General features: G+C 40.0%; 1 protein-coding gene across 2 annotated transcripts in view; it reads left to right on the top strand.

The window, feature by feature from the left end:
* The window catches only part of TERF1 (telomeric repeat binding factor 1), a 40,144-nt gene continuing 16,275 nt past the window's right edge, over positions 207-24,075 (top strand). For both annotated transcript variants that reach the window (XM_018058421.1, XM_018058420.1), the window contains exons 1-6: positions 207-556; positions 7,102-7,197; positions 13,753-13,874; positions 18,230-18,316; positions 21,431-21,580; positions 22,459-22,571. In XM_018058421.1, coding sequence (XP_017913910.1) covers positions 250-556; positions 7,102-7,197; positions 13,753-13,874; positions 18,230-18,316; positions 21,431-21,580; positions 22,459-22,571 — 875 coding nt within the window. In that variant the 5' untranslated portion in view covers positions 207-249. The remainder of the gene's footprint in view (positions 557-7,101; positions 7,198-13,752; positions 13,875-18,229; positions 18,317-21,430; positions 21,581-22,458; positions 22,572-24,075) is intronic.

Below are 24,075 nucleotides of genomic sequence, written 5' to 3'. Positions count from 1 at the left end.
TCTAGCCTGAACTTCTCTGGTTTACCAACAAAGCGGCACTGCAGGGTGGCGGGTGAATTCAACATGCAGAGGCTGGAGCAGGTCTCGGCCAATCCGAAGCCAGGCTCGAGCCGCTAGCCCATCCCGGCGGTGTTTGATTGGTGTTTTCCCTCAGGCGGAAGAGGCCGCCTGCCGTGGGCTCGCTCCGCGCGGCGCGAGCCAGTAATCGCTCTGCGCCGGAAAGGCCAGAAGCTGCGCGAGGTGTTTAACATGGCGGAGGATACCGCCTCTGCGGCTCAGAGCCCGCGAGGGCGTGCGGACGGGGAGGATGCAGGTTCCTCGGAGGAGCGGGCGGCGGACACGGTGACAGATGATCAGGAGCAGTTTGAATGCCAAGAACTGCTCGAGTGCCAGGTACAGCTGGGGGCCCCTGAGGAGGAGGAGGACGCGGGCCTGGTGGCTGAGGCAGAGGCGGTAGCTGCCGGCTGGATGCTCGATTTCCTCTGCCTTTCGCTTTGCCGGGCTTTCCGTGACGGCCGCTCCGACGACTTCCATCGCACCCGCGACAGCGCCGAGGGTGAGTGCTGGGCGCGCCCGGGCAGGGAGCGGGAACCGCAGCGCGCGACTGAGGCCTGGTTTGCAGCGCTTTACCTCAGGGGTCGGGGATCGGGCTGCTTGCTGAGGGCCCCCGGCTCGGAGTCAATCGTTGGTTCGAATCCCGCCTCCGCCTCTCATGGGCTCCTCAGTTTTTCTCAGATTCATAAATTTTACTAGTCGGTAAAATGAGAATAACCCGTTGAGTTGATAAGAGGATTCAGTTCAGTCGCTCAGTCGTGTCCGATTCTGCGACTCCATGAATCGTAGCACGCCAGGCCTCCCTGTCCATGTCCAACTCCTCATCCTCTGTCGTCCCCTTCTCCTCCTGCCCCCAATCCCTCCCAGCATCAAAGTCTTTTCCAATGAGTCAACTCTTCGCATGAGGTGGCCAAGGTACTGGAGTTTCAGCTTTAGCATGTCCTTCCAAAGAACACCCAGGACTGATCTCCTTTAGAATGGACTGGTTGGATCTCCTTGCAGTCCAAGAGACTCTCAAGAGTCTTCTCCAACACCACAGTTCAAAAGCATCAATTCTTTGGTGCTCAGCCTTCTTCACAATCCAACTCTCACATCCATACACAACCACTGGAAAAACCATAGCCTTGACTAGACGGACCTTTGTTGGCAAAGTAATATCTCTGCTTTTCAATATGCTATCTAGATTGGTCATAACTTTCCTTCCAAGCAGCAAGCGTCTTTTAATTTCATGGCTGCAGTCACCATCTGCAGTGATTTTGGAGCCCAAAAAAATAGTCTGACACTGTTTCCCCATCTATTTGCTATGAAGTGATGGGACCAGATGCCATGATCTTTGTTTGCTGAATGTTGAGCTTTAAGCCAACTTTTTCACTCTCCTGTTTCACTTTCATCAAGAGACTTTTTAGTTCCTCTTCACTTTCTGCCATAAGGGTGGTGTCATCTGCATATCTGAGGTTATTGATATTTCTCTTTTTTCTTTTAGCAAGTCACTGAGACCTTGTTTTGTATTACTCTATGAGATGTCTAAACCTCATTGACCCTGTGTGTGTGAAAGTCGCTCAGTCGTGTCCGACTCTTTGCGACCCCGTTGTCTATACCGTTCATGAAATTCTCCAGGCCAGCATACTGTAGTGGGTAGCCTTTTCCTTCTCCAGGGAATCTTCCCAACCCAGGGACTGAACCTCGGTCTCCCACATTGCGGACGGATACTTTACCAGCTGAGCCACAAGGGAAGCCCTCATTGAGCCTGCTGCTCAGTATAGGCTTCAGAATGAAAGTAACTGACAAGTCTACCGCCTATGCAAGACAGCCTGTGAATGATGGGCAAAGACATTGATTCCTATAGAAGGCTAGCTGGCTTTTTGAATGATAACCGAAAGATACTCCGGTATTAATATTTATTGGAGTTGGCTCTCAGCTTATTGCAGCAGACCGCAACCCCAAGATAGAATTTAATAGAAAATTAAATATTTTAGAAAACCATGTTGACACATTTTAGCTTCACAGTTATCCCATGAGTGAGGCGAGCAAAATCTCAGTTTATGGAGGAGTGATCTAAACAACCTAAAGCATTGATAGGTTAAGAGGGTTGGTCCAGACACCTGCCTTATCTTCCAATCCAACAACCTTTCCCTTGTGTCACAGATAACACTAGAGACAGGGTTCAGTTCAGTTCAGTTGCTCAGTGGTATCCGACTCTCTGCAGCCCCATGGACTGCAGCATACCAGGCTCCCCTGTCCTTCACTGTCTTCTGGAGTTTGCTCACTTATGTCCATTGAGTCAGGATGCCATCCAACCATCTCATCCTCTGTCATCCCCTTCTCCTGCCTTCAGTCTTTCCCGGCATCAGAGTCTTTTCCAATGAGTCAGTTCTTCTCATCAGTTGACCAGAGTTTTGGAGCTTCAGCACCAGTCCTTCCAGTGGCATTCAGGTATTGGTTTCCAGTACCATTTTCCATAGAAATGGCCTGATTCCAGGACAGGGACAGGAAATATACAACTTGAACCTGGAGCATCTTGTGACAGAAAGTAGGGCAGTACTAAAAGCAAAACAAAACCCCCAAAGAAACAAAGCTCCACAATTATGGGAGCACAAAGGGGCATAGGAGCCAACTGCAAGAGTTCCCAATAGCCCAAGCAGACATAAGCAAGAAAATAAAAATACGGTTGACCCTTAAACAACACAGATTTGAATTGTACCTGCCCACTTACAAGCCAGTTTTTTTTTTCTTCTCTGTAGTAAATACTACAGTACTACACAATCTATGGTTGGTTAAACCATGCATTCAGAGGATCGACACTGCAATTTTCAACTGCTTGGAGGGTCAGTGTCTCTAACCCCCTCATTGTTAAAGGGTCAACTGTAGTGTTGTATTATAACCCAAATTATTTTAAAACATCCATAAAGTCCACACTGATGTAAATAAATGCTGGGATAAATATACAAGTGGGAGAAGAGACAGATCTCTAATGCAGAAGAATTCCAGGTAATTCATGTTTCTACTCTGTTCTCAAGGAGGTGGAGTATAAGTCTGCACCCCTAAAGTGTGGGCTGTATAGAGCACAGTATAGAAAGGGGAAGAAAGTAGAGAAAACTGAAAATACTGCTTCACCCAGGTACTCAAGGTCAGCATTAACAGTGATAGTTGATAGCATGTACACTTGATATAATGTGATGAAAGTGGTACTTTGCCACTGTGATCTTCCTCTCCAAACCCCATAACTCTAGTCTAATCATGAGAAAAGTATCAGACAGATTTCAATAGAGAGATGCAGTTTACAAAATACCTCAAAACCCACAAGGTCATCAAAACCAAGGAAAGACTGAGTGACATGATGACTAAATGTAAGTGGTACCCTTTGACTGTGTGGATCACAACAAACTGTGGAAAATTCTTAAAGAGATGGGAATGTGAGACCACCTGACCTGCCTCCTGAGAAATCTGTATGCAGGTCAGGAATCAACAGTTAGAATCAGACATGGAACAACAGACTGGTTCCAAATCAGGAAAGGAATACATCAAGGCTGTATATTGTCACCCTGCTTATTTAACTGTATATGCAGAGTACACCATGAGAAATGCTGGACTGGATGAAACACAAGATGGAGTCAAGATTGCTGGGAGAAATATCAATAAAGATATGCAGATGACACCACCCTTATGGCATAAAGCAAAGAAGAACTAAAGAGCCTCTTGATGAAAGTGAAAGAGGAGAGTAAAAAAGTTGGCTCAAAACTCAACATTCAGAAAACTAAGATCATGACGTCTGGTCCCATCACTTCATGGCGCATAGATGAGGAAACAATGAAAACAGTGAGAGACTTTATTTGGGGGGCTCCAAAATCATTGCAGATGGTGACTGCAGTCATGAAATTAAAAAACGTTTGCTCCTTGGAAGAAAAGCTATGCAGCCTAGACAGCATATTAAAAAGCAGAGACAGTACTTCGCCAACAAAGGTCCGTCTAGTCAAAGCTATGGTTTTGCCAGTAGTTATGTATGGGTGTGAGAGTTGAACTATAAAGAAAGCTGAGCGCTGAAGAATTGATGCTTTTGAACTGTGGTATTGGAGAAGACTCTTGAGAGTCCCTTGGACACAAGTAGATCCAACCAGTCCATCCTAAAGGAAATCAATCCTGAATATTCATTGGAATGACTGATGCTGAAGCTGAAACTCCAATACTTTGGTCACCTGATGCGAAGAGCTGACTCATTTGAAAAAACCCTGATTCTGGGAAAGAAAGATTGAAGGTGAGAGGAGAAGGGGATGACAGAGGATGAGATGGTTGGATGGCATCACCAACTCAATGGGCATGAGTTTGAGTAAACTCCGGGAGTTGGTAACGGACAGGGAGGCCTGGTGTGCTGTAGTCCATGTGGTCGCAAAGAGTTGGACACAACTCAGTGACTGAACTGAATTGAACCTTGGATGGGAACCTGTAGCAGAAAAAGGATATTAAGTAAAAACTAAAGAAATCTGAGTAAAGCTTGGACTTTAGATAATAATGTATCGATATTGTTTAATTAATGTAACTGCTAATGTAAGATGCTAATAACAGGGTAAACTGGATGGAGAATATTATATGGGACCTCTCTACCATCTTGGGGCTTCCCAGGTGGCGCTAGTGGTAAAGAACCCATCTGCCAGTGCAGGAGATGTAAGAGACACGGGTTTGATCCCTGGGCGGGAAGATCCCCTGGAGAAGGACACAGCAACCCACTCCAGTATTGTCTGGAGAAGCTGATGGACAGAGGAGCCTGGTGGGCTACAATCCATGGGGCGCAAAGAGCTGGACATGACTGAAGCAACCTTGCATGCACGCACTCTACTGTCTTCCCAACATTCTGTAAATTTAAAACCATTCTTAAGAAAAAGTCATTTAAATAAAAAACAAAGACCTTTTAAGGTTCTAGCCCAAGACCCAAGGAATAATCTAGGTCACCTCCATTATTTTAAGGTTAAAGGCACCAAAATCCAGAAAGAGTAAACTGTTTTCCAAGTTGCATTGCTAAATCAATGACAGATACACAAACTGTGAACTTAACGTTGTCTCTGTATGCCATTTTTGACTGACAGGACTCCATTTTATCTCTTACAGAATTACATTTACTACACTTTTCAAGAATGTAAACATATGCAACTCTAGGTGCTTGCTAGAAAATTCTTAGCTTTTTCATTCAAACTCAGAATTTTCTCCCACCTCACTTGTGTCAGATAATGCCTGTTCCAGACTGATACTCCTAACCTGTCTCCATCATGGGAGGCAGTGTAGGATTGTGATTAAGAGGTTGGGCTCCATCGTTAGTTGTCTGCGGATTTTTGTTTGTTTTTGTGAGTGTGTATGTCTGTGTTTTTGGCTGCATGGCTTGTGGGATCTTAGTTCCCTGATTCCCTGACCAGGGGTGGAATTTGTGCCCCTTTCAGTGGAAGCACAGAGTCCTAACCCCTGGACCACCAGGGAATCCTTGTAAATTTTCTGAGTTTGATTCCTGGCTCAGTTTGTTTATTGTCACAAGCCTTGAAGCAGGGACTTGATACTACCAGTTTCCACATCTGTAAAATGGTAGGGATAATGGCATCTACCTCACAGAGCTGATAAAGAGAAGCAGATGACTGATACTTATAAAGCAAGGTTTCTCCACCTCAGCATGTTGACATTTTGTACCACATAATTCTTTATTCTGTGTAAGCTTGAGGGTGAAGAAGGGACAGAGTGGAGGTTCACTGGTGCATTGTAGGATCCCTGACCTCAGCCACTAGGTGCCAGTAGCAGCCCCTCCCACTCAATCAGAATGTCTCAATGTGACAATCAGAAATATCTCTGGACATTGCCAAATGTCCCTTAGGGGACAGAGTCACAACAGCCCCAGTCGGAAACCACTGCTCAGGGCTTAAAGTACATGCCTGGTATTTTAGTAATTGCTTAAATATAGTTGTTATTGTTGTTGGTCATTAGATCCTCTGGTGTCTTTCTGTCAGCAGTATTTGGTTACAGGTATGGAAAAAGCAGATAGCTGGCTTCAACTTGAGTAGATTTTCATTGTTTTGTTTTATGCCTAATAGGTACAAAGAGCAATTCTTCTCTAAAATAGATTGGGCTTTTCTTCTCTTTTGCTCCTATACCATACTTACCCTTTATGACGTATTAAAATTTTAATTAGTCACCTGCCTACATTTTTGTTTAATTTGTGTCTTTTCAGGCTAAAACCTTCCTAGGGGGCTATCTATCATTCAGTCATGAGTCCCTACCATTGGCCAGCAGTGGATATTCTATAAATATTGAATAAGTTGTGTTTAAATTTTATAAAAGTTTTGTTCTCTTTTTGAATCCTATTATTTTATGACTGTATTTGGTACAGATAATCTCTGGTATAGCATAAGGTTATGGCATATTAAAATTGAGGACTTAAATGAAAATAAATATTTGTTTCATCTGCTTAGCAGCTACAGGACTAGTTAATTTAATCTTTGTCTTTCATTGTACATAGTAAACTCACTGAAAACCAGGATTATGGTTTACTCATCATTGTACGTACTCACTATCTAGAATAACACTGGGTGGGTGGGTGTTCAAATATTGGGAAGATTAATATAAATACACGTTTTTAAAATAAAGTTTTGTAAACTAAAGAGACTCTCATTCAACTGAAACCTTGAGAGTAATAATATATTTCCTTTTACGTTAGGCATCTTAAGCTGTAAAATAAGTTTCCATCTAATGATTTGACATATTTTACAGTTTGGATCTAAATCTCCCTTTTTTATTAGTACAGAATGGTACCTGTGAAAGTACGTAGCTTTAAAGATTTATTATTCTGTGTATGAAACATCAGTTTTATTTTGAAGGTAAAGTGTTCATTGTTACTCACCTTTGTTCTGATTTCTTAAAAATTGTCTGTGAATAAAGCATCCAGTTCTAAATTTATGATAATCTTTGGGTGGTGTTTGTTAACTTACTGCTCAGCACACCACACAGAGGTACTGCAGGGCCAAGTTTGGAGTTTTGTTTTAATGTTTTAATAAAATTTACTTTATTCACTTTCAGCTATTATTCATGGACTGTCCAGTCTAACAGCTTACCAACTGAGAACTATATATGTATGTCAATTTTTGACAAGAATTGAAGCTGGAAAAACCCTTGGTAAGTATGTTTGTATCTTGTATGGGACATATTTCAGTCTATGTCTGAAGGTGTGATGATGAGAAGAAAGAGATGATGCTGCTGCTGCTGCTAAGTCGCTTCAGTTGTGTCTGACTCTGTGCGACCCCATAGATGGCAGCCCACCAGGCTTCTCTGTCCCTGGGATTCTCCACGCAAGAACACTGGAATGGGTTGCCATTTCCTTCTCCAATGCGTGGAAGTAAAGTCTCCTAGTCAACTCTTAGCAACCCCATGGATTGCAGGCCTACCAGGCTCCTCCATCCATGAGATTTTCCAGGCAGGAGTACTGGAGTGGGTTGCCATTGCCTTCTCCAGAAAGAGATGGAAGCTATCATTTGTTTTTGAGAGTTTGCCCACTTGTATTTGGCCTGTACATCTATACACAAGCATATTTAAAGCTAGTAAAGGAAATATCCCTATCTTTTTGGCACAATGATTCTCAAATTTTTGCTTACTTCAGAATTATTAGAGAACCTGTTAAGAAACAGAATGATGTACCCCTTTCCCCATCGTGAATTTCTGATTTGGTAGGATGAGATACATTTCCAATAAGTTCCCAGATGATTCTGATGCTGCTGGTAGGAAACCATGCTCCATATACTCTGTTTTAAAGATAACATTCAATTCAGTCACTCAGTCATGTCTGACTCTTTGCGACCCCATGGACAGCAGCACCCCAGGCTTCCCTGTCCATCACCAACTCCCGGAGCTTGCTCAAACTCATGTCCATTGAGTTGGTGATGCCATCCAACCATCTCATCCTTTGTCTTCCCCTTCCCCTCCTTTTTCTTCAATCTTTGCCAACATCAGAGCCTTTTCCAGTGAGTCAGTTCTTCCCAGTCAGGTGGCCAAAGTATTGGGGTTTTTCAGCTTCAGCATCAGTCCTTCCAGTGAATATTCAGGGTTGATTTCCTTTAGGATGGACTGATTTAATCTCCTTGTGTCCAAGGGGCTCTCAAGAGTCTTCTCCAACACCACAGTTCAAAAGCATCAATTCTTTGGTGCTCAGCTTTCTTTATAGTCCAACTCTCACATCCATACATGACTACTGGAAAAACCATAGCTTTGACTAGATGGACAAGAGGCTCTTTAGTTCTTCGCTGTCTACCATAAGGGTGGTGTCATCTGCATAACTGAGATTACTGATATTTCTCCCAGAAATCTTGATTCCAGCTTGTGCTTCATCCAGCCCAGGGTTTCTCATGATGTACTTTGCATATAAGTTAAACAAACAGAGTGACAATATATAGCCTTGATGTACTCCTTTTCCTATTTGGAACCAGTCTGCTGTTCCATGTCCAGTTCTAACTGTTGCTTCTTGACCTGCATACAGTTTCTCAGGAGGCAGGTCAGATGGTCTGGTATTCCTGTCTCTTGGAGAATTTTCCATGGTTTGTTGTGATCCACACAGTCAAAGGCTTTGGTGTAGTCCATAAAGCAGAAGTAGGTGTTTTTCTGGAACTCTCTTGCTTTTTCGATGATCCAACTGATGTTGGCAATTTGATCTCTGATTCCTCTGCCTATTCTAAATCCAGCTTGAACATCTGGAAGTTCACGGTTCACGTACTGTTGAAGCCTAGCGTGGAGAATTTTGAGCATCACTTTGCTAGCGAGTGAGATGAGTACAAATGTGCGATAGTTTGAACATTCTTTGGCATTGCCTTTCTTTGGGATTGGAATGAAAACTGACCTTTTCCAGTCCTGTGGCCACTGCTGAGTTTTCCAAATTCACTGCCATATGGAGTGCAGCACTTTCACAGCATCGTCTTTCGGGATTTGAAATAGTTCAGCTGGAATTCCATCACCTCCACTGCCTTTGTTCGTAGTGATGCTTCGTAAGGCCCACTTGACTTCACATTCCAAGATGTCTGGCTCTAGGTGAGTGATCCCACCATTGTGGTTATCTGGGTCATGAAGATCTTCTTTGTATAGTTCTTCTGTGTATTCTTGTCACCTCTTCTTAATATCTTCTGCTTCTGTTAGGTCCGTACTGTTTCTGTCCTTTAGTGACCATCTTTGCATGAAATGTTCCCTTGGTATCTCTGATCTTCTTGAAGAGATCTCTAGTCTTTCCCATTCTGTTGTTTTCCTCTATTTCTTTGCATTGATCACATAGGAAGGCTTTCTTATCTCTCTTTGCTGTTCTTTGGAACCCTGCATTCAGATGGGTATATCTTTCCTTTTCTTCTTTGCCTTTCACTTCTCTTCTTTTTTCAGCTATTTGTAAAGCCTCCTCAGACAATCATTTTGCCTTTTAGCATTTGTTTTTCTTGGGGATGGTTTTGATCACTGCCTCCTGTACAATTACGTGAACCTCTGTTCATAATTCTTCAGGCCCTCCATTTATCAGATATAATCCACTTGAATCTATTTGTCATTTCCACTGTATAATCGTAAGGGATTTGATTTAGGTCATGCCTGAATGGTCTAGTGGTTTTCCCTACCTTCTTCAATTTAAGTCTGAATTTTGCAATAAGGAGTTGAGTGCATAATCACTCAGTTAGACTATGGTAACTTTGTAGTGTCTCTTACTACTGTCATTACTGGCAACCAGCATGTTTGAAACCTCTTATTTGATTTTGACTTCAGCACTTTAATAAGGTAATATGATTTAAGCTATAATATCTCTTTCCTTTGTCTTCATAGATTATTTTAGACTGTAATGACCAAGCCTGGTTCAGTTTATCACTAATGGCTAATATTTATAGCATGGTCATTTAAAGGACCTTCTGATGCAGATAATTGCATATTTATTATTGGGGTTTGCAATTTACAAAAGGCTTTCCCAACAGTCTCCAGTGGTAGACAGTATTACATGAAGCTGTTTACTTATGAACATGTTGTGTTACAGGAAATCCCAGCCTGTTAGTACCATTCTCAGGACTCTCGCTAATCCAACTCTGGCTTGTGTAGCATCAGAAAGTCCTTTAAATGACTGTGCTGTAAATATTAGCCATAAACTGAGCCAGGCTTGGCCATTATAGTCTAAAATAAACTATGAGGACAAGAGAAAAAGATATTATAGTCTAAGTCATATTCCCTTATTGAATAAGTGCTGAAATCAAGCTCAGCAAGAGGTTACAAACATGATAGTTGCTAGTAATGTGTGACCGTAATAAGAGTCACCACAAAGTTACCATAGTCCAAATGACTAATGTCTTTAAGATATCAAAAAAGGGTCAGAAAATTTGCTATTTTGTGTGTGACTCCATGGTTTAATCTGAAAGTTCCCCAGAGCACATCTTAGATATAATAGGCCGGGGTTAGTGAACAAGAGTCAGTCTATTTCAAATAAGTCAGGCAGCATTTAAATTTTCATTTTAATTTGTATTGGATTTTCAGCTATATATAACCCTTCTGCTAATTTTTTAGTGGTTGCTGTATAGCAGCACTGCCTAATAGAAATATAAAGTAGGCCATGTGCATGCAAACTAAGTCAACTCAGTCATGTCTGACTCTTTGCGACCCTGTGAACTGTAGCCCTCCAGGTTCCTCTGTCCATGGGATTCTCCAGGCAAGAATACTAGAGTGAGTTGCCATGCCCTTCTCCAAGGGTTTTTTCCCACCTTGGGGTTGAACCGGAGTCTCTTATATCTCCTGCATTGGCAGGCAGGTTCTTTTACCACTAGTGTCACCTGGGAAGCCCAAAGTATGCCTCATATATAATCAAAACTTTTCTAATAGCTGTATTAAGTAAAGTAGAAATAGGTAGAATTTTAGCAATGTCTTATTTAACCCAGTATTTCTAAAATATGTGTCAACATGTGATTGATACAAAATGAGAAATCTTACCACCTTTTTAAAATTTTTTTGCAGTATGTCTTTGAAATCTGGTTTGTATTTCATACTTAAAGTACATCTCAATTTGGATTAGCAATGCTGTAACTGTCCAGTAATTACATATAGCTAGAGGCTGCCTTTGGAGAAGGCGATGGCACCCCACTCCAGTACTCTTGCCTGGAGAGTCCCATGGATGGAGGAGCCTGGTGGGCTGCAGTCCACGGGGTCACTAAGAGTCGGACACGATTGAGTGACTTCACTTTCCCTTTTCACTTTCATGCATTGGAGAAGGCAATGGCAACCCACTCCAGTGTTCCTGCCTGGAGAATCCCAGGGACAGGGGAGCCTGGTGGGCTGCTGTCTGTGGGGTCGCACAGAGTCAGAAACAACTGAAGTGACTTAGCAGCAGCAGCAGCAGCGGCTCCTACTCCACCTGGTTTTAAAATATGGCAAATGTCTTAAAGGGGAAACTTTTGTTTATGGCAGGCTCCACCGTCTCATGGGACTTTATCTTAAGATCTGTGCAACTGGAAGTTTTCCGTACTTTTCCACCCCAGCTTCCCGCACTGCCCCAGAACTCAGCAAAAGCTTTGTGGGGAGACGCTATGTTTTCAGTTCCTCTAGTTTCCAGTCCACCATGCTAGCCCCAAGGAAACCACCAGAAGCTCTTCTTTCTCTTACCCACAATAAAGCATCCCTGCCTGGAGTACACTGGATCTTCAGCCTTTTCGGCAAATTAGCCCAGGGAGGAAAAGAGCTGTGAATCATCAGCTCACCTGAGAAGGAATCTCTTTCTAGGATGTATTCCACCTAGTTCTCAGACCTTGTACAGCTGTCTCCTGTCTTCAACAACATGATTTTTCAGTTTGTCCCCCCTTTTTTTTTCTGGTCATGGTGAGAGTGTTGCCCTGTTGCAGTGCCATGCATCCTACCTGAAAGTGAAAGTCTACACTGTAAAGTGTTTTTTTTTAATCATTTTTCTTTTTGATATATTGATTTCTAATTGAGGCCTAACTGCTTTACAATGTTGTGTTGGTTTCTGCCATGCAACAACGTGAATCAGCCATAGGGATACAAGTCTCCTCCCTCTTGGACCTCCCTCCCACCTCCCACCCTGTCCCGCCCCTCTAGGTTGTCACGCAGCACCAGGCTGAGCTCCCTGCACTGTGTAGCCGCTTCTCATTAGCTATGTGTTTTACACATGGTACTGTGTATATTTCCGTGCTGTTCTTCCTTTGTCCCACCCTCTCCTTCCCCTGCTGTGTCCGTATGCCTGCCCTCTATATCTGAGTCTCTGTTCTGCAGATAGGTTCATCAGTACCATTTTTGTAGATTCTATATATATGTGTTAATATACACTACTTGTTTTTCTACACTGTAAAGTTTTTTAAGATCTAACATACATACAGTGTTTCTGCATGTCACATTTATAAGAAGGAAGGTAGATTAACAAGAAGGGTTGGATAATGTCAATCAAGAAAGACTTCTTAGGAAAGATGAGTATTGAAATGAGCTGTAATGCATACTGAGTGAATAGATTAGCAATTAGAGGTGCAAGACATGTAAGACGTACATGGTGAAGGTTCTGAATTTCGAAATGAGAAGTTTGTGTGTAATTTGTTAAGTAGTTGTCAGCCACAGTGAGTGTTTCATGAGGATAACCTGATCAAAATTCTGTTTTAAGAAAGTTTAACAGCAGTACAAATATTATCTCATTAAATATTCACATAGTATTTATAATTGTGGCATTTTATAGGTGAAAAAACTGAGACTTAGAGAGGTGAAATAGCTTTTCAGCACCCCAAAGATGATAAATTATAGAGTCTGGAATAAACTCCGAAGTTTTTAAAACCACTGTATAATATATTGCAACAGATACAGTGATGAGAAAGAGGAGTAAAACAATGACTCCTTAGATTTTTAAGCCTTGATAGTTGGAAGAATGCTGGTACAGAGATAACCTGAATGCCTGTTTCAAATGTCTACAAAATATATAATAAGGATTTCAGTTAGTATATGCTAAGATCAGATTTCTATTTGAGGTTTGTTACACTGCAGTTAGACTTATAAACCATTTAAGAATTCTGTTACTGTGATACCTTATGTAAAGTTTTTCTTTCGGCTCTTAAAATCAATGCATATACGGGTGGTGGGAGGGGGGGTTCAGGGTTGGGAACTTACGTACACCTGTGGTGGATTCATGTCAATGTATGGCAAAACCAATATAGTATTGTAAAGTAAAAAAATAAAAATAAATAAAAGGAAAAAAGAAAAGAAAAAAATCAATACATATGTATATATACTGGCTGCCCCGGGTCTTTGTTGTGGTGCGCAGGCTTCTCTTGTTGCAGTGTGTGGGCTTTCTCTAGTTTCAGTGCAGACCCAATACCTGTGGTATGTGGGCTTAGCTGCCCCACAACACATGGGATCCCAGGTCCTAAACCAGGGATCAAACCTGAGTGTCCTGCTTTGGAAGGCAGATTCTCAACTACTGGACCACCAAGGAAGTCCTTAAAATAAATATTTTAGCAGAGAAAAGCTTCAAATGTTTTATGAACTCGTCTAGTATTTTCTATTTTAAATTGATTTTAATGAGGAAATTAATTTGAAAAATCTTTCCTAAACTGGCATATATAAGAGCAGTGCCTGGCAAATAGAATACAATCAGTCAATATTTAAAGAAAGTAATTTATAAAAAATTAACAAAATTCTTCATGGTTTTCTAAGGTACTTGTTTTTATTTTGGTTTAAAAGATGCACAGTTTGAAAGTGATGAACGAATTACACCCTTGGAATCAGCCCTAATGATTTGGGCTTCAATTGAAAAGGAACATGACAAGCTTCATGAAGAAATAGAGAATTTAATTAAAATTCAGGTATGAGTATTCTTTGTGTTTATAATTATTGTTTTCCTAGAAAATAAAAGCATGACATTTAAAGAAACTAAGAGCTACTGTTCGACAATGACCCTTTAGTAAAATTCAATATAACTATTCTCTTTAGAAATTTGACATAAGCTCTAAGAACTGGAGTTAATGTTTGTTACCTAAGTGCATATTGCCCCCACTTTGAAAAATAGGGGCTTCCCAGGTGGCGTGAGTGGTAAAGAATCCACCTGCCAATGCAGGAGATGCAAGAGACATTGGTTTGATCCCTGGGTTAGAAAGATCCCCTGGAGTAGGAAATAGTAACCCATTCCAGTGTTCTTGCCTGGAAAATTCCATGGTCAGAGGAGGCTGGCGGGCTACAGTCCATCAGATCTATTTAAAGATCACTAAACTTAAAAAACCAGTGGTTTATGCTCTCCCACTCAAGGTTATCAAATGATAGAAAATGAAATGGATTTTTGTGATTAAGAGAATGTAAAATTAAAAAGAGAATGTAAAATGTTAACTATATAGATGTAGAGAATTTTACAAGTAGCCTATTGAAGAGTGAGAAACTAAAGAAAGTCATCTAAAGACAGAAGGGAAAATATGTTTTGCTTACAGGCAAAGCACGGTCTCAAGATTTTCATAGTTAAACTAAAATCCAGGTGGTGTCCTACCTTCTCAAGAATTAATCATTGATCGTGTGGTGACCATCAAGTAGAATTAAGCCTGAAGAAAAAGGGCAAAAACATGACTGCTGCTTTTAAGAATTTCAGCCAAAGGGATCTATCATGTTATCCCAAACTTTTGGAGGTCTAGGGGAAGCAGCCTTTGTTAAATATGCTAGTATAAAATTGAGCAGGTTACCATGAAATACATAGCAAACATGTAATAATATATTGCTTACTATTTGAAGATATTGTTCTAAGTACTTTCATCAGTCAGTCAGTTCAGTTGCTCTTTTTGACCCCATGGACTGCAGCCCGCAGGCTTCCCTGTCCGTCACCAACTCCCAGAGCTTGCTCAAACTCACGTCCATTGAGTCAGTGATGCCATCCAACCATCTCATCTTCTGTCGCCCTTTCTCCTCCTGCAGTCCCCTTTCCTCCTGCCATCAGTCTTTCCCAGTGTCAGGGTCTTTTCAAATGAGTCAGTTCTTCACATCAGGTGGCCACAGTATTGGAGTTTCAGCTTTAGCATCAGTCCTGCCAATGAATATTCAGGGCTGATTTCCTTTAGGATAGACTGGTTTGATCTCCTTGCAGTCTAAGAGACTCTCAAGAGTCTTCTCCAACACAACAGTTGAAAAGCATCAATTCTTAGGCACTCAGCTGTCTTTATAAGTACTTTCATAAGTAACTCTTTAATTTTCACAACTACCCTATGAAATAGGTTCTATAATTTTCCCCATTTTAAGAAACCAAGACCCCAAGAGATTTGCCCAAATTTACAAGCCTATCCAGATGGTAGTGATGGTCCTATAACCACATATGGTATCAAAAACGCCGGTTTATACACTGCTATATTTAAAATAGATAACCACCAAGGTACTGCTGTATAACGGATGGAACTCTGCTCAATGTTATGTGGAGCCTGGATGGGAGGGGTGTTGGGGGAGAATGGATACATGTAAGTATGGCTGAGTCCCTTTGCTATTCACCTGAAACTATCACAACATTGTTTGTTAATCGGCTATCAGTTCAGTTCTGTTGCTCCAGTCGGGTCCAACTCTGCGACCCCATGGACTGCAGCACTCCAGGCTTCCCTGTCCATCACCAACTCCCGGAGCTTGCTTAAACTCATGTGCATCGAGTCAGTGATGCCATCCAACTATCTCATCCTCTGTTGTCCCCTTCTCCTCCTTCCTTCAATCGTTCCGAGCATCAGGGTCTTTTCAAATAAGTCAGTTCTTCACGTCAGGTGGCCAGAGTACTGGAGCTTCAGCTTAAGCATCAGTCCTTCCAATGAATATTCAGGATTGATTTCCTTTAGGATAGACTGGTTTGATCTCCTTGTGTCCAAGGGACTCTCAAGAGTCTTCTCCAACACCACAGTTCAAGGCATCAATTCTTCGCACTCAGCTTTCTTGATGGCCCACCTCTCACATCTATATATGATGACTGGAAAAACAATAGCTTTGACTAGACAGATCTTTGTTGGCAAAGTAACATCTCTGCTTTTTAATATGCTGTCTAGGTTGGTCATACCTTTTCTTCCAAGGAGCAATCGTCTTTTAATTTCATGACTGCAATCACCATCTGCAGTGATTTTGGAGCCCCCCAAAATAAAGTCTGACACTGTTTCCATTGTTTCCTCATCTGTTTGCCTTGAAGTGATGGGACCGGATGCCATGATTTAGTTTTTTGAATGTTGAGTTTTAAGCCAGCTTTTTCACTTTCCTCTTTCACTTTCATCACTTTCAACTAAAGAAGCTCTTTAGTTCCTCTTTGCTTTCTGCCATGAGGGTGGTGGTGTCTGCATCTGAGGTATTGATATTTTTCCCAGCAACCTTGATTCCAGCTTGTGCTTCATCCAACCCAGCATTTCGCATGATGTAATCTGCATATAAGTTAAATAAGCAGAGTGACAATATACAGCCTTGTTGTACCCCTTTCCCAATTTGGAACCAGTCCCTTGTTCCATGTCCAGATCTAACTGTTGCTTCTTGACCTGCATACAAATTTCTCAGGAGGCAGGTCAGGTGGTCTGGTATTCCCACCTCTTGAAGAATTTTCCAGTTTGTTGCGATCCACACAGTCAAAGGCTTTGGCAGAAGTAGTCAATATAACAGGAGTAGACATTTTTCCAGAATTCTCTTGCTTTTTCTATGATCTAGCCAATGTTGGCAATTTGATCTCTGATTCCTCTGCCTTTTCTGAATCCAGCTTGAACTTTTGGAAGTTCACGGTTCATATACTGTTGAAGCCTAGCTTGGAGAATTTTGAGCGTTATTTTGCTTGTGTGTGAGATGAATGCAAATTGTGTGATAGTTTGAGCATTCTTTGGCATTGCCTTTCTTTGGGATTGGAATGAAAACTGACCTTTTCCAGTCCTGTGGCCACTGCTGAGTTTTCCAAATTCACTGCCATATGGAGTGCTGCACTTTCACAGCATCTTCTAGGATTTGAAATAGTTCAGCTGGAATTCCATCACCTCCACTGCCTTTGTTCATAGTGATGCTCTCTAAGGCCCACTTGACTTCACACTCCAGGATGTCTGGCTCTAGGTAAGTGATCACACCATTGTGGTTATCTGGGTCATAAAGATCTTTGTATAGTTCTTCTGTGTATTCTTGTCTTCTGCTTCTGTTAGGTCCATACTGTTTCTGTGCTTTAGTGAGCCCATCTTTGCATGAAATGTTCCCTTGGTATCTCTAATTTTCTTGAAGAGATCTCTAGTCTTTCCCATTCTGTTGTTTTCCTCTATTTCTTTGCATTGATCACATAGGAAGGCTTTCCTATCTCTCTTTGCTGTTCTTTTTGAACCCTGCATTCAGATGGGTATATCTTTCCTTTTCTTCTTTGCCTTTTGCTTCTCTTTTCTCAGCTATTTGTAAGGCCTCCTCAGACAACCATTTTGCCTTTTTGCATTTGTTTTTCTTGGGGATGGTTTTGATCACTGCCTCCTGTACGATTGCATGAACTTCTGTTCATAGTTCTTCAGGCACTCCATTTATCAGATATAATCCACTTGAATCTATTTGTCACTTCCGCTGTATAATCATAAGGGATTTGATTTAGGTCATGCCTGAATGATCTATGGTTTTCCCTACCTTCTTCAATTTAAGTCTGAATTTTTCAATAATGAGTTCATGATCTGAGCCACAGTCAGCTCTCAGTCTTGTTTTTGCTGACTTTACCCGAATACAAAATAGTTTTGTTTTCTTTTTTTTAATCAGTTGAGCGAAATAAAAAAGGCCTGTTTATAAAATGCTTATTCAAAAGCATCTGGCTTCCTGGGTTTCTATTAGTGATTTTCCTAGGCTCCTAAATGGCAAATTTTATATACATATATATATATATCTCTCGATCATCTCAAATACCATATATCTGCTTTCTGTCTTATTTCCTTTTTGTTTAAAATCATTATTTTGGTGAGTCCTCAATATATATAATGTAGCTCCAAATTTATTAATAATTAAACAGAAGAGGCCAGTCAAAAATTTTCATGTCTTTTTGGACCACAGTTACTTCATCTTTAAAAAGCTGTTATATGTCATTTATCAAATCAAAATTGTGAAACTGTGTAAGAATATTTTAGATGAAGTAGTTTAGATCTTACCTGAGTTATTTTAATATTAAACAGCAATTACATATTTTAAAAAGCTATCTAAGGTATGTATTTGTCATTCTGATTTTTAGGCTATAGCCGTTTGCATGGAAAATGGCAATTTTAAGGAAGCAGAAGAAGTCTTTGAAAGAGTATTTGGTGACCCAAATTCTTACATGGTAATTATTTACATTAGAATTTTAGAGCTGTTTATATGGAATAAGAAAAATTGAAAAAGCATTGGGAGGGAAAAGAAATGCTTTCTCTTTTAAACAGTATAGTTTAAAAGAAAAATGTAGTTCAATAGAAATGTAATGCCATTGCTGGATGTGATTTTTAAATTTTCTAGTGGCCACATTAAAAAAGTAAGAAACAAGCAAAGCTAGTTTTTTTTTTAGCAATCCATGTGAAAACGCATTGGTGAGATAATTTGCACTCCTTTTTTTGGACAGTCAGCCCTCTGTATCCTGGTTTCCGTATCTAGGGATTCAACCAACTGCAGATGGAGAATATTTGGGGGGAAAGTTCCAAAATGTTTCAAAAAGAAAAACTTGAATTTGCCACACTCTGGTAACTATTTACCTAACATTTACATTGTGTTAGGTTTTGTATGTTACCTAGATATATTTAAAGTTTACAGAAGGATGTGTGTAGGTTATATGCAAATACTGCACCATTTTATATAGAAGACTTGAGCATCCTTGGATTTTGGTATCAAGGGAGTTCTGGGGCCAATTCCCTACCAATACTGAGCAACAGCTATACGAAGTCTGAAATATGAGGTGTATTTGACACTTAAGTCTAAATTCAGGGCTCACACATTTCAAGGATTCTGACTAGGGACTGTCATATTGAGCAGCACAGGTATGGAAGAATGCATTATAACTTGCCTGTTTTTCTCATGGTTTCTTATGTGATCACTAGTTTTTCTGTGTATGTTTAATAATAAGGTCAATAGAAGTTAATTTTTAAGTATTAAAAACAAAGTGGTATGGGAGTCAAGCTTATCAAAGAAGTAAAGATAGTTTTATACAGTTTTTAGTAAACTTTTATTTGAACAATGGCATATCTTTAGTAGAATACTTACAGCATAAGTAGATGTATTTTCACAAAAGGAACACACTTCGTGTGATGACCTCTTAGATCAAGAAATAGAACATCACCAGCACTCTAGTGACTGTCCTTCCCACCTTCTCAAGGGTAACCACTCTCCTAACATGTAACATCCAAGATTAGCTTTACTTATTTCTGAACTTTATATAATATAGCAGGTTTCTGTTTGTCAGAAAGATCCACAGCATTGCTTGTAACAATTGTTATTCTCATTGCTCCATTGTAGGAAGGAATATACTGTAGTTTATCCATTGTATTGTTGATGGACATTTGACTTATTTCCAGGTTTTGGCTGTTAGATTCCTTTACATGTCTTCTGTACAACAAATATATGTGTTTCTATTGGATAATACTTAGGAATAGATTTGATAGGTTATAAATATATGCACATATTCAGTTTTAGTAGATAAGGTGAAACAGTCTTCCAGAGTAGCAATATCAGTTCTTTCAGCAGTATGAAAGAGTTCTAGTTGCCTCACAGACCATGTCTGTGGTTTTCATTTTAGTCACTCTGGCAAGTATTTACTCATTCTGGCAATGAGGTAGTGCTGCCTTATTGGCTTTTAATTTCAGTTTCTTTGATGATTAATGAAGCTGAGTACCTTTTCACATACTGGTGTGTGGGAGAGGGGAATCACTTTAATTCATTGAGAAACGGAGCTTTTAGTAACGCTCATTCTATCTCTAATTTGCCCCTGTTTCTAGGGTGTACTCCTCCAGAGATTTCAGCTGAAAACCTGCTGTCTGTTGGGTTCCTCGCCCTAACTTTTTTGCCTTTGCTCTGTGAGGTGACTAAAATCTCCATTCTGCTTGTACTTCACCGAAGAGGAAATTTTATGGCCAGTAAACATAAAGAGAAAATGCTAACCTCACTAATACTTGCCCTAGTGGCTTAGCAGTAAAGAATCCACCTGAAATGCAGGAGTCGCAGAAGACACAGTTCTGTTGCTGGGTCGGGAAAATCCGCTGGAGCAGGGCATGGCAACCCACTACAGTGTTCTTGCCTGGAGAATCCCATGGACAGAGGAGCCTAGTGGGCTACAGTCCATAGAGTTGCAAACAATCAGACACAGCTGTAGTGACTTAAACACACACCACGCGTGCCACAAGTTATATTTTGAAATAACATTTTCTGTACCTCAGAGTGACAATGATTAAAATGTCTTAGAACACCAACAGTTGGCTCAAAATGTGGAGAAATTATAGCACTGCTATACCTTCCTCTCAGGACTATAAATTGGTACTTAAGCTTCAGAGAGTATTTTAGCAAAATCGATTAGCATGCATTCCAGCAATTCCACTTCTAGATAAATACCCTAGAGTAACTGTTCTTACTTTCACTATATGCTTTTAAAGTCATGAAGCTTTATTTAAAAAAATAAAAACCAAAAAAAAAAAAAAAACAATCCAGGCCCAACTGAAAATTGCTCTGAGATGGAGCTTGAGAAGTAAAAAAAAAATTTTTAAGCTTTATAGCTTAATTATGCAATCAGCATTGAAAGAACTAAGAAAAATTCGTACTGTTCGCAAGAAGACACATAGAAAAATGTTTAATAGAATTATGGAAATAGGAAATAGCCTAAATACTTACACAGGCTGGAAGGAAAGATGAATAAGTGGTATTTTTGATCAATGGAATACTATTTAACAGTGAAAGTAACTAGTAATTCTATAAGTATCAAATCAATGTGGATAAATATCATAAACATAGAGTTGAGCAGAATAGAGAAAGTTTCAGAAGAATACACATAGCATAACACCATTTGTATAAAGTTAAAACCATGTTAAACAGTACTATACATTGTTTATGGATACATACCTCTGTAGTACAGGTGTAAAGGAATGCATGGATATGCTAAGTTCTAAATTCAGGATACTGCTTACGCTAAGAAGAAGGCCAGGAAGGACAAGGAGTGACATCAGATTATGGTAATAAGATTTCAGTTGAATAGACAATGTTTCATTTCTTAAACTTGATCATAAATAGGTTTATAAGTTATTTTAATCCTTTTGTATTTGTGTAAATATAGAATTTTTTCATCAAAAATATATTGGTGGGCATTTAAAATGGGAGAATTTGTAAAATCTTGAGTTTTGGCTTATTGACTTTTTTCAGTTAAATAATATGACAGAATTTCTAGTATTTTATTTGTGATTTATATTTCTTCCGTTTTCTTTAGCCTTTTAAAAGGAAATTGCTTATGATAATCTCTCAGAAAGATACATTCCATTCCTTTTTTCAACACTTCAGCTACAACCACATGATGGAGAAAATTAAGAGTTATGTGAACTGTGTGCTAAATGAAAAATCATCAACGTTTCTAATGAAGGTATGCGTATTTCAGAGAAGCTCTAAACATAGACTTACACTGTTACAATAAAAGAATACTTGAAATAGAAATCCTTAAAAACTAATCAGAATTTTACTTAGTGATTCTATAGAATAGTGTGGTGAAATGTTACAGTTAGTGCATCTAAAAGAAAGTGTATTTCTGATCTGTGTAGTGTTTTCAACCTTTCAAAGTAAGATTTGAGGAAATTTTTCACAATAAAAAGTTGAGGGGAAAACTTACCAAAATGAAATGAGAAATATGTGAAAAAGAAATTAATTTAATTAAATTTAAAAGAAAATTTTAGCATAGTTTTGGGAAAAGTCAAGTTGGACTGAAGAAGGGCTACTACAGAAATTTTTTTTATCACATTTTATCCTGTCTTAGGCCCAGAAAGTTTTAATATGTTATACATATATATATATATATATATTTTTTTTTTTTTTTAAGTAACCTTTTATCTTAAAATTGTCTATAGGGACTTCCCTGGTGATCCAGTGGCTAAGGCTCTGCACTCCCAAAGTAGGTGGACCAGGGTTCAATCCCTGGTCAGGGAACTAGATCCCACGGGCCACAACTAAAGATCCCGCATGCCTCAACTAAGACCCAGCACACTCAAAGGGGGAAAAAATTTTCTGCAGCGTATTGTGTGTATCAAGTACATTTACAAGGAAAGCCCTTCTCCGTAATGCTTATAAAGCAAGCAGGTGGCTGACAGTCACGTCACAGTACTTGGGGAAACAATGCACTGCCCTTTGTTGGTCTGTGAAGAGATACTTCTATTATGACTATCAAATAACTAGAAGGCTTGATTTAATACTATTTGTTTTTAATGGCTTATTGCATTCCTTCCTCTCCCACATCCCCATTTTCTTAAGGCAGCAACAAAAGTAGTGGAAACTAAAAGAGCAAGAACAACATATTCTGAAGATAAACCTAATGGCAAAGATGTTGAATTGGCAACTGAAACTAATTTGGATACAGGACAAAGGTTTGTAAATTCATTAGTACATTTTTGTCTTACGAATATTATAGCTATGTGAAAGTGATGATAGTGAGATGTTGTTAATAAAAATAATTCTTGAGCAGTAGGTGTATTGTCTTACTGATGACTAACATTTGTATATTTGGAAGTACTGTAGAGTTACATCATGGCTTATGCAAATTCTGTTGCAAATGCTAAGCAAGAGTAGAGAGAAAACAGTACTGTGTAGATAGTGTGGTATCATTTACTGTTCTCAGGGAACGTGAGCTCCAGAACAGTACTGAGGCTGGAAGCCTGAATCATCTGGGTCCCTTAGTTCTCAAATCCTACATGCCTTCATGTGACTGTTGCACTGAGGGTTATTCTGATCTGTTAAAATACTGTTCATCTTCTCTGTGCATGACACGTGCTCAGTCGCTTCAGTGGTGTCCAACTCTTTGCGACCCTGTAGACTAGCCCACTAGGCTTCTCTGTCCATGGGATTCCCAGGCAAGAATATTGGAGTGGGTTGCCGTGCCCTCCTCCAGGGGATCTTCCCGTCTCAGGGATCGAACCCGCCTCTCCTGTGTCTCCTGCATTGGCAAGCAGATTCTTTACCACTGAGCTGCCTGGAAAGCCCTTCGTTTTGTCTAAGGGCAAGCTAATTCTACATCTGGTGGACAAGTGCAGACACTGATTTGCTCCAGTGTTGAAAGGAAGCAGGCTGTGTCATTCCTACAAATTGAGAGAAAAAAAATCAGTTTCTAAAATTATTTCTTCTTTAGGGATTTTCAAGGGTAATTTTTGCAGAATTGACTTTTATCTTTTGCTTTGGCTTGAGAAACTAACTATTGACGGCAATAAAATCTACCATTATAAAGATCTTTTATATTGAACCTGTAGTCCATTCCTTCTCTTCATCCACCCTTAAACCAAGGCCAAATAGTCCAATCCTTGTGGTCTCTGTATGGAAGTATTTGGCAGTGGATGTAGTATTACTCTCGTCTCAGGACCATGGCTTAAGTGCTGTGAGCCCCCATCTTAACTACTGATTTAGAGGTGGGAGTTGGAGTCTGAATTGCATGGATGTGGCATTGGTCACACCTCAGGACTGACCTCAGTCTTACAGTTCTTGTTGTCCCTGCCTGTCAAAACATGATCTGCTCCTCACTACTCCATTGAAGTCTTGTTTCTCATTGACTTTTTTCTAAGACCCATTTTGAGAAGTAGGGATTTCACTTTTATTGGCTTGGTTATTTCATTTTGTTTAGGAAATCAAAGTTTAGTAATACTAAGACCTAATAAATTCTGTGGCCCAGACTTCTTGCCCTCTATAGTACTGCTTTCAAGTAAAATAAAATTAGAGCTTATCATGATTCTTGCACATAATGAATGTTTCCTATATACTCTCTTAATATAGTGCCACCACTTATTTCAGATGCCCTTCTAAGTATGCAGTTCAGTCACTGTGTAAAACAGTTCTTGTCTCTCTGTACCCTGACTCTCCTCCTTCCCCTCACACATCCAGTTA

The sequence above is a fragment of the Capra hircus genome, chromosome 14, assembly GCF_001704415.2.
Source record: "Capra hircus breed San Clemente chromosome 14, ASM170441v1, whole genome shotgun sequence".
Lineage (NCBI taxonomy): Eukaryota > Metazoa > Chordata > Mammalia > Artiodactyla > Bovidae > Capra > Capra hircus.
This window is presented reverse-complemented; position numbering and strand designations above follow the sequence as displayed.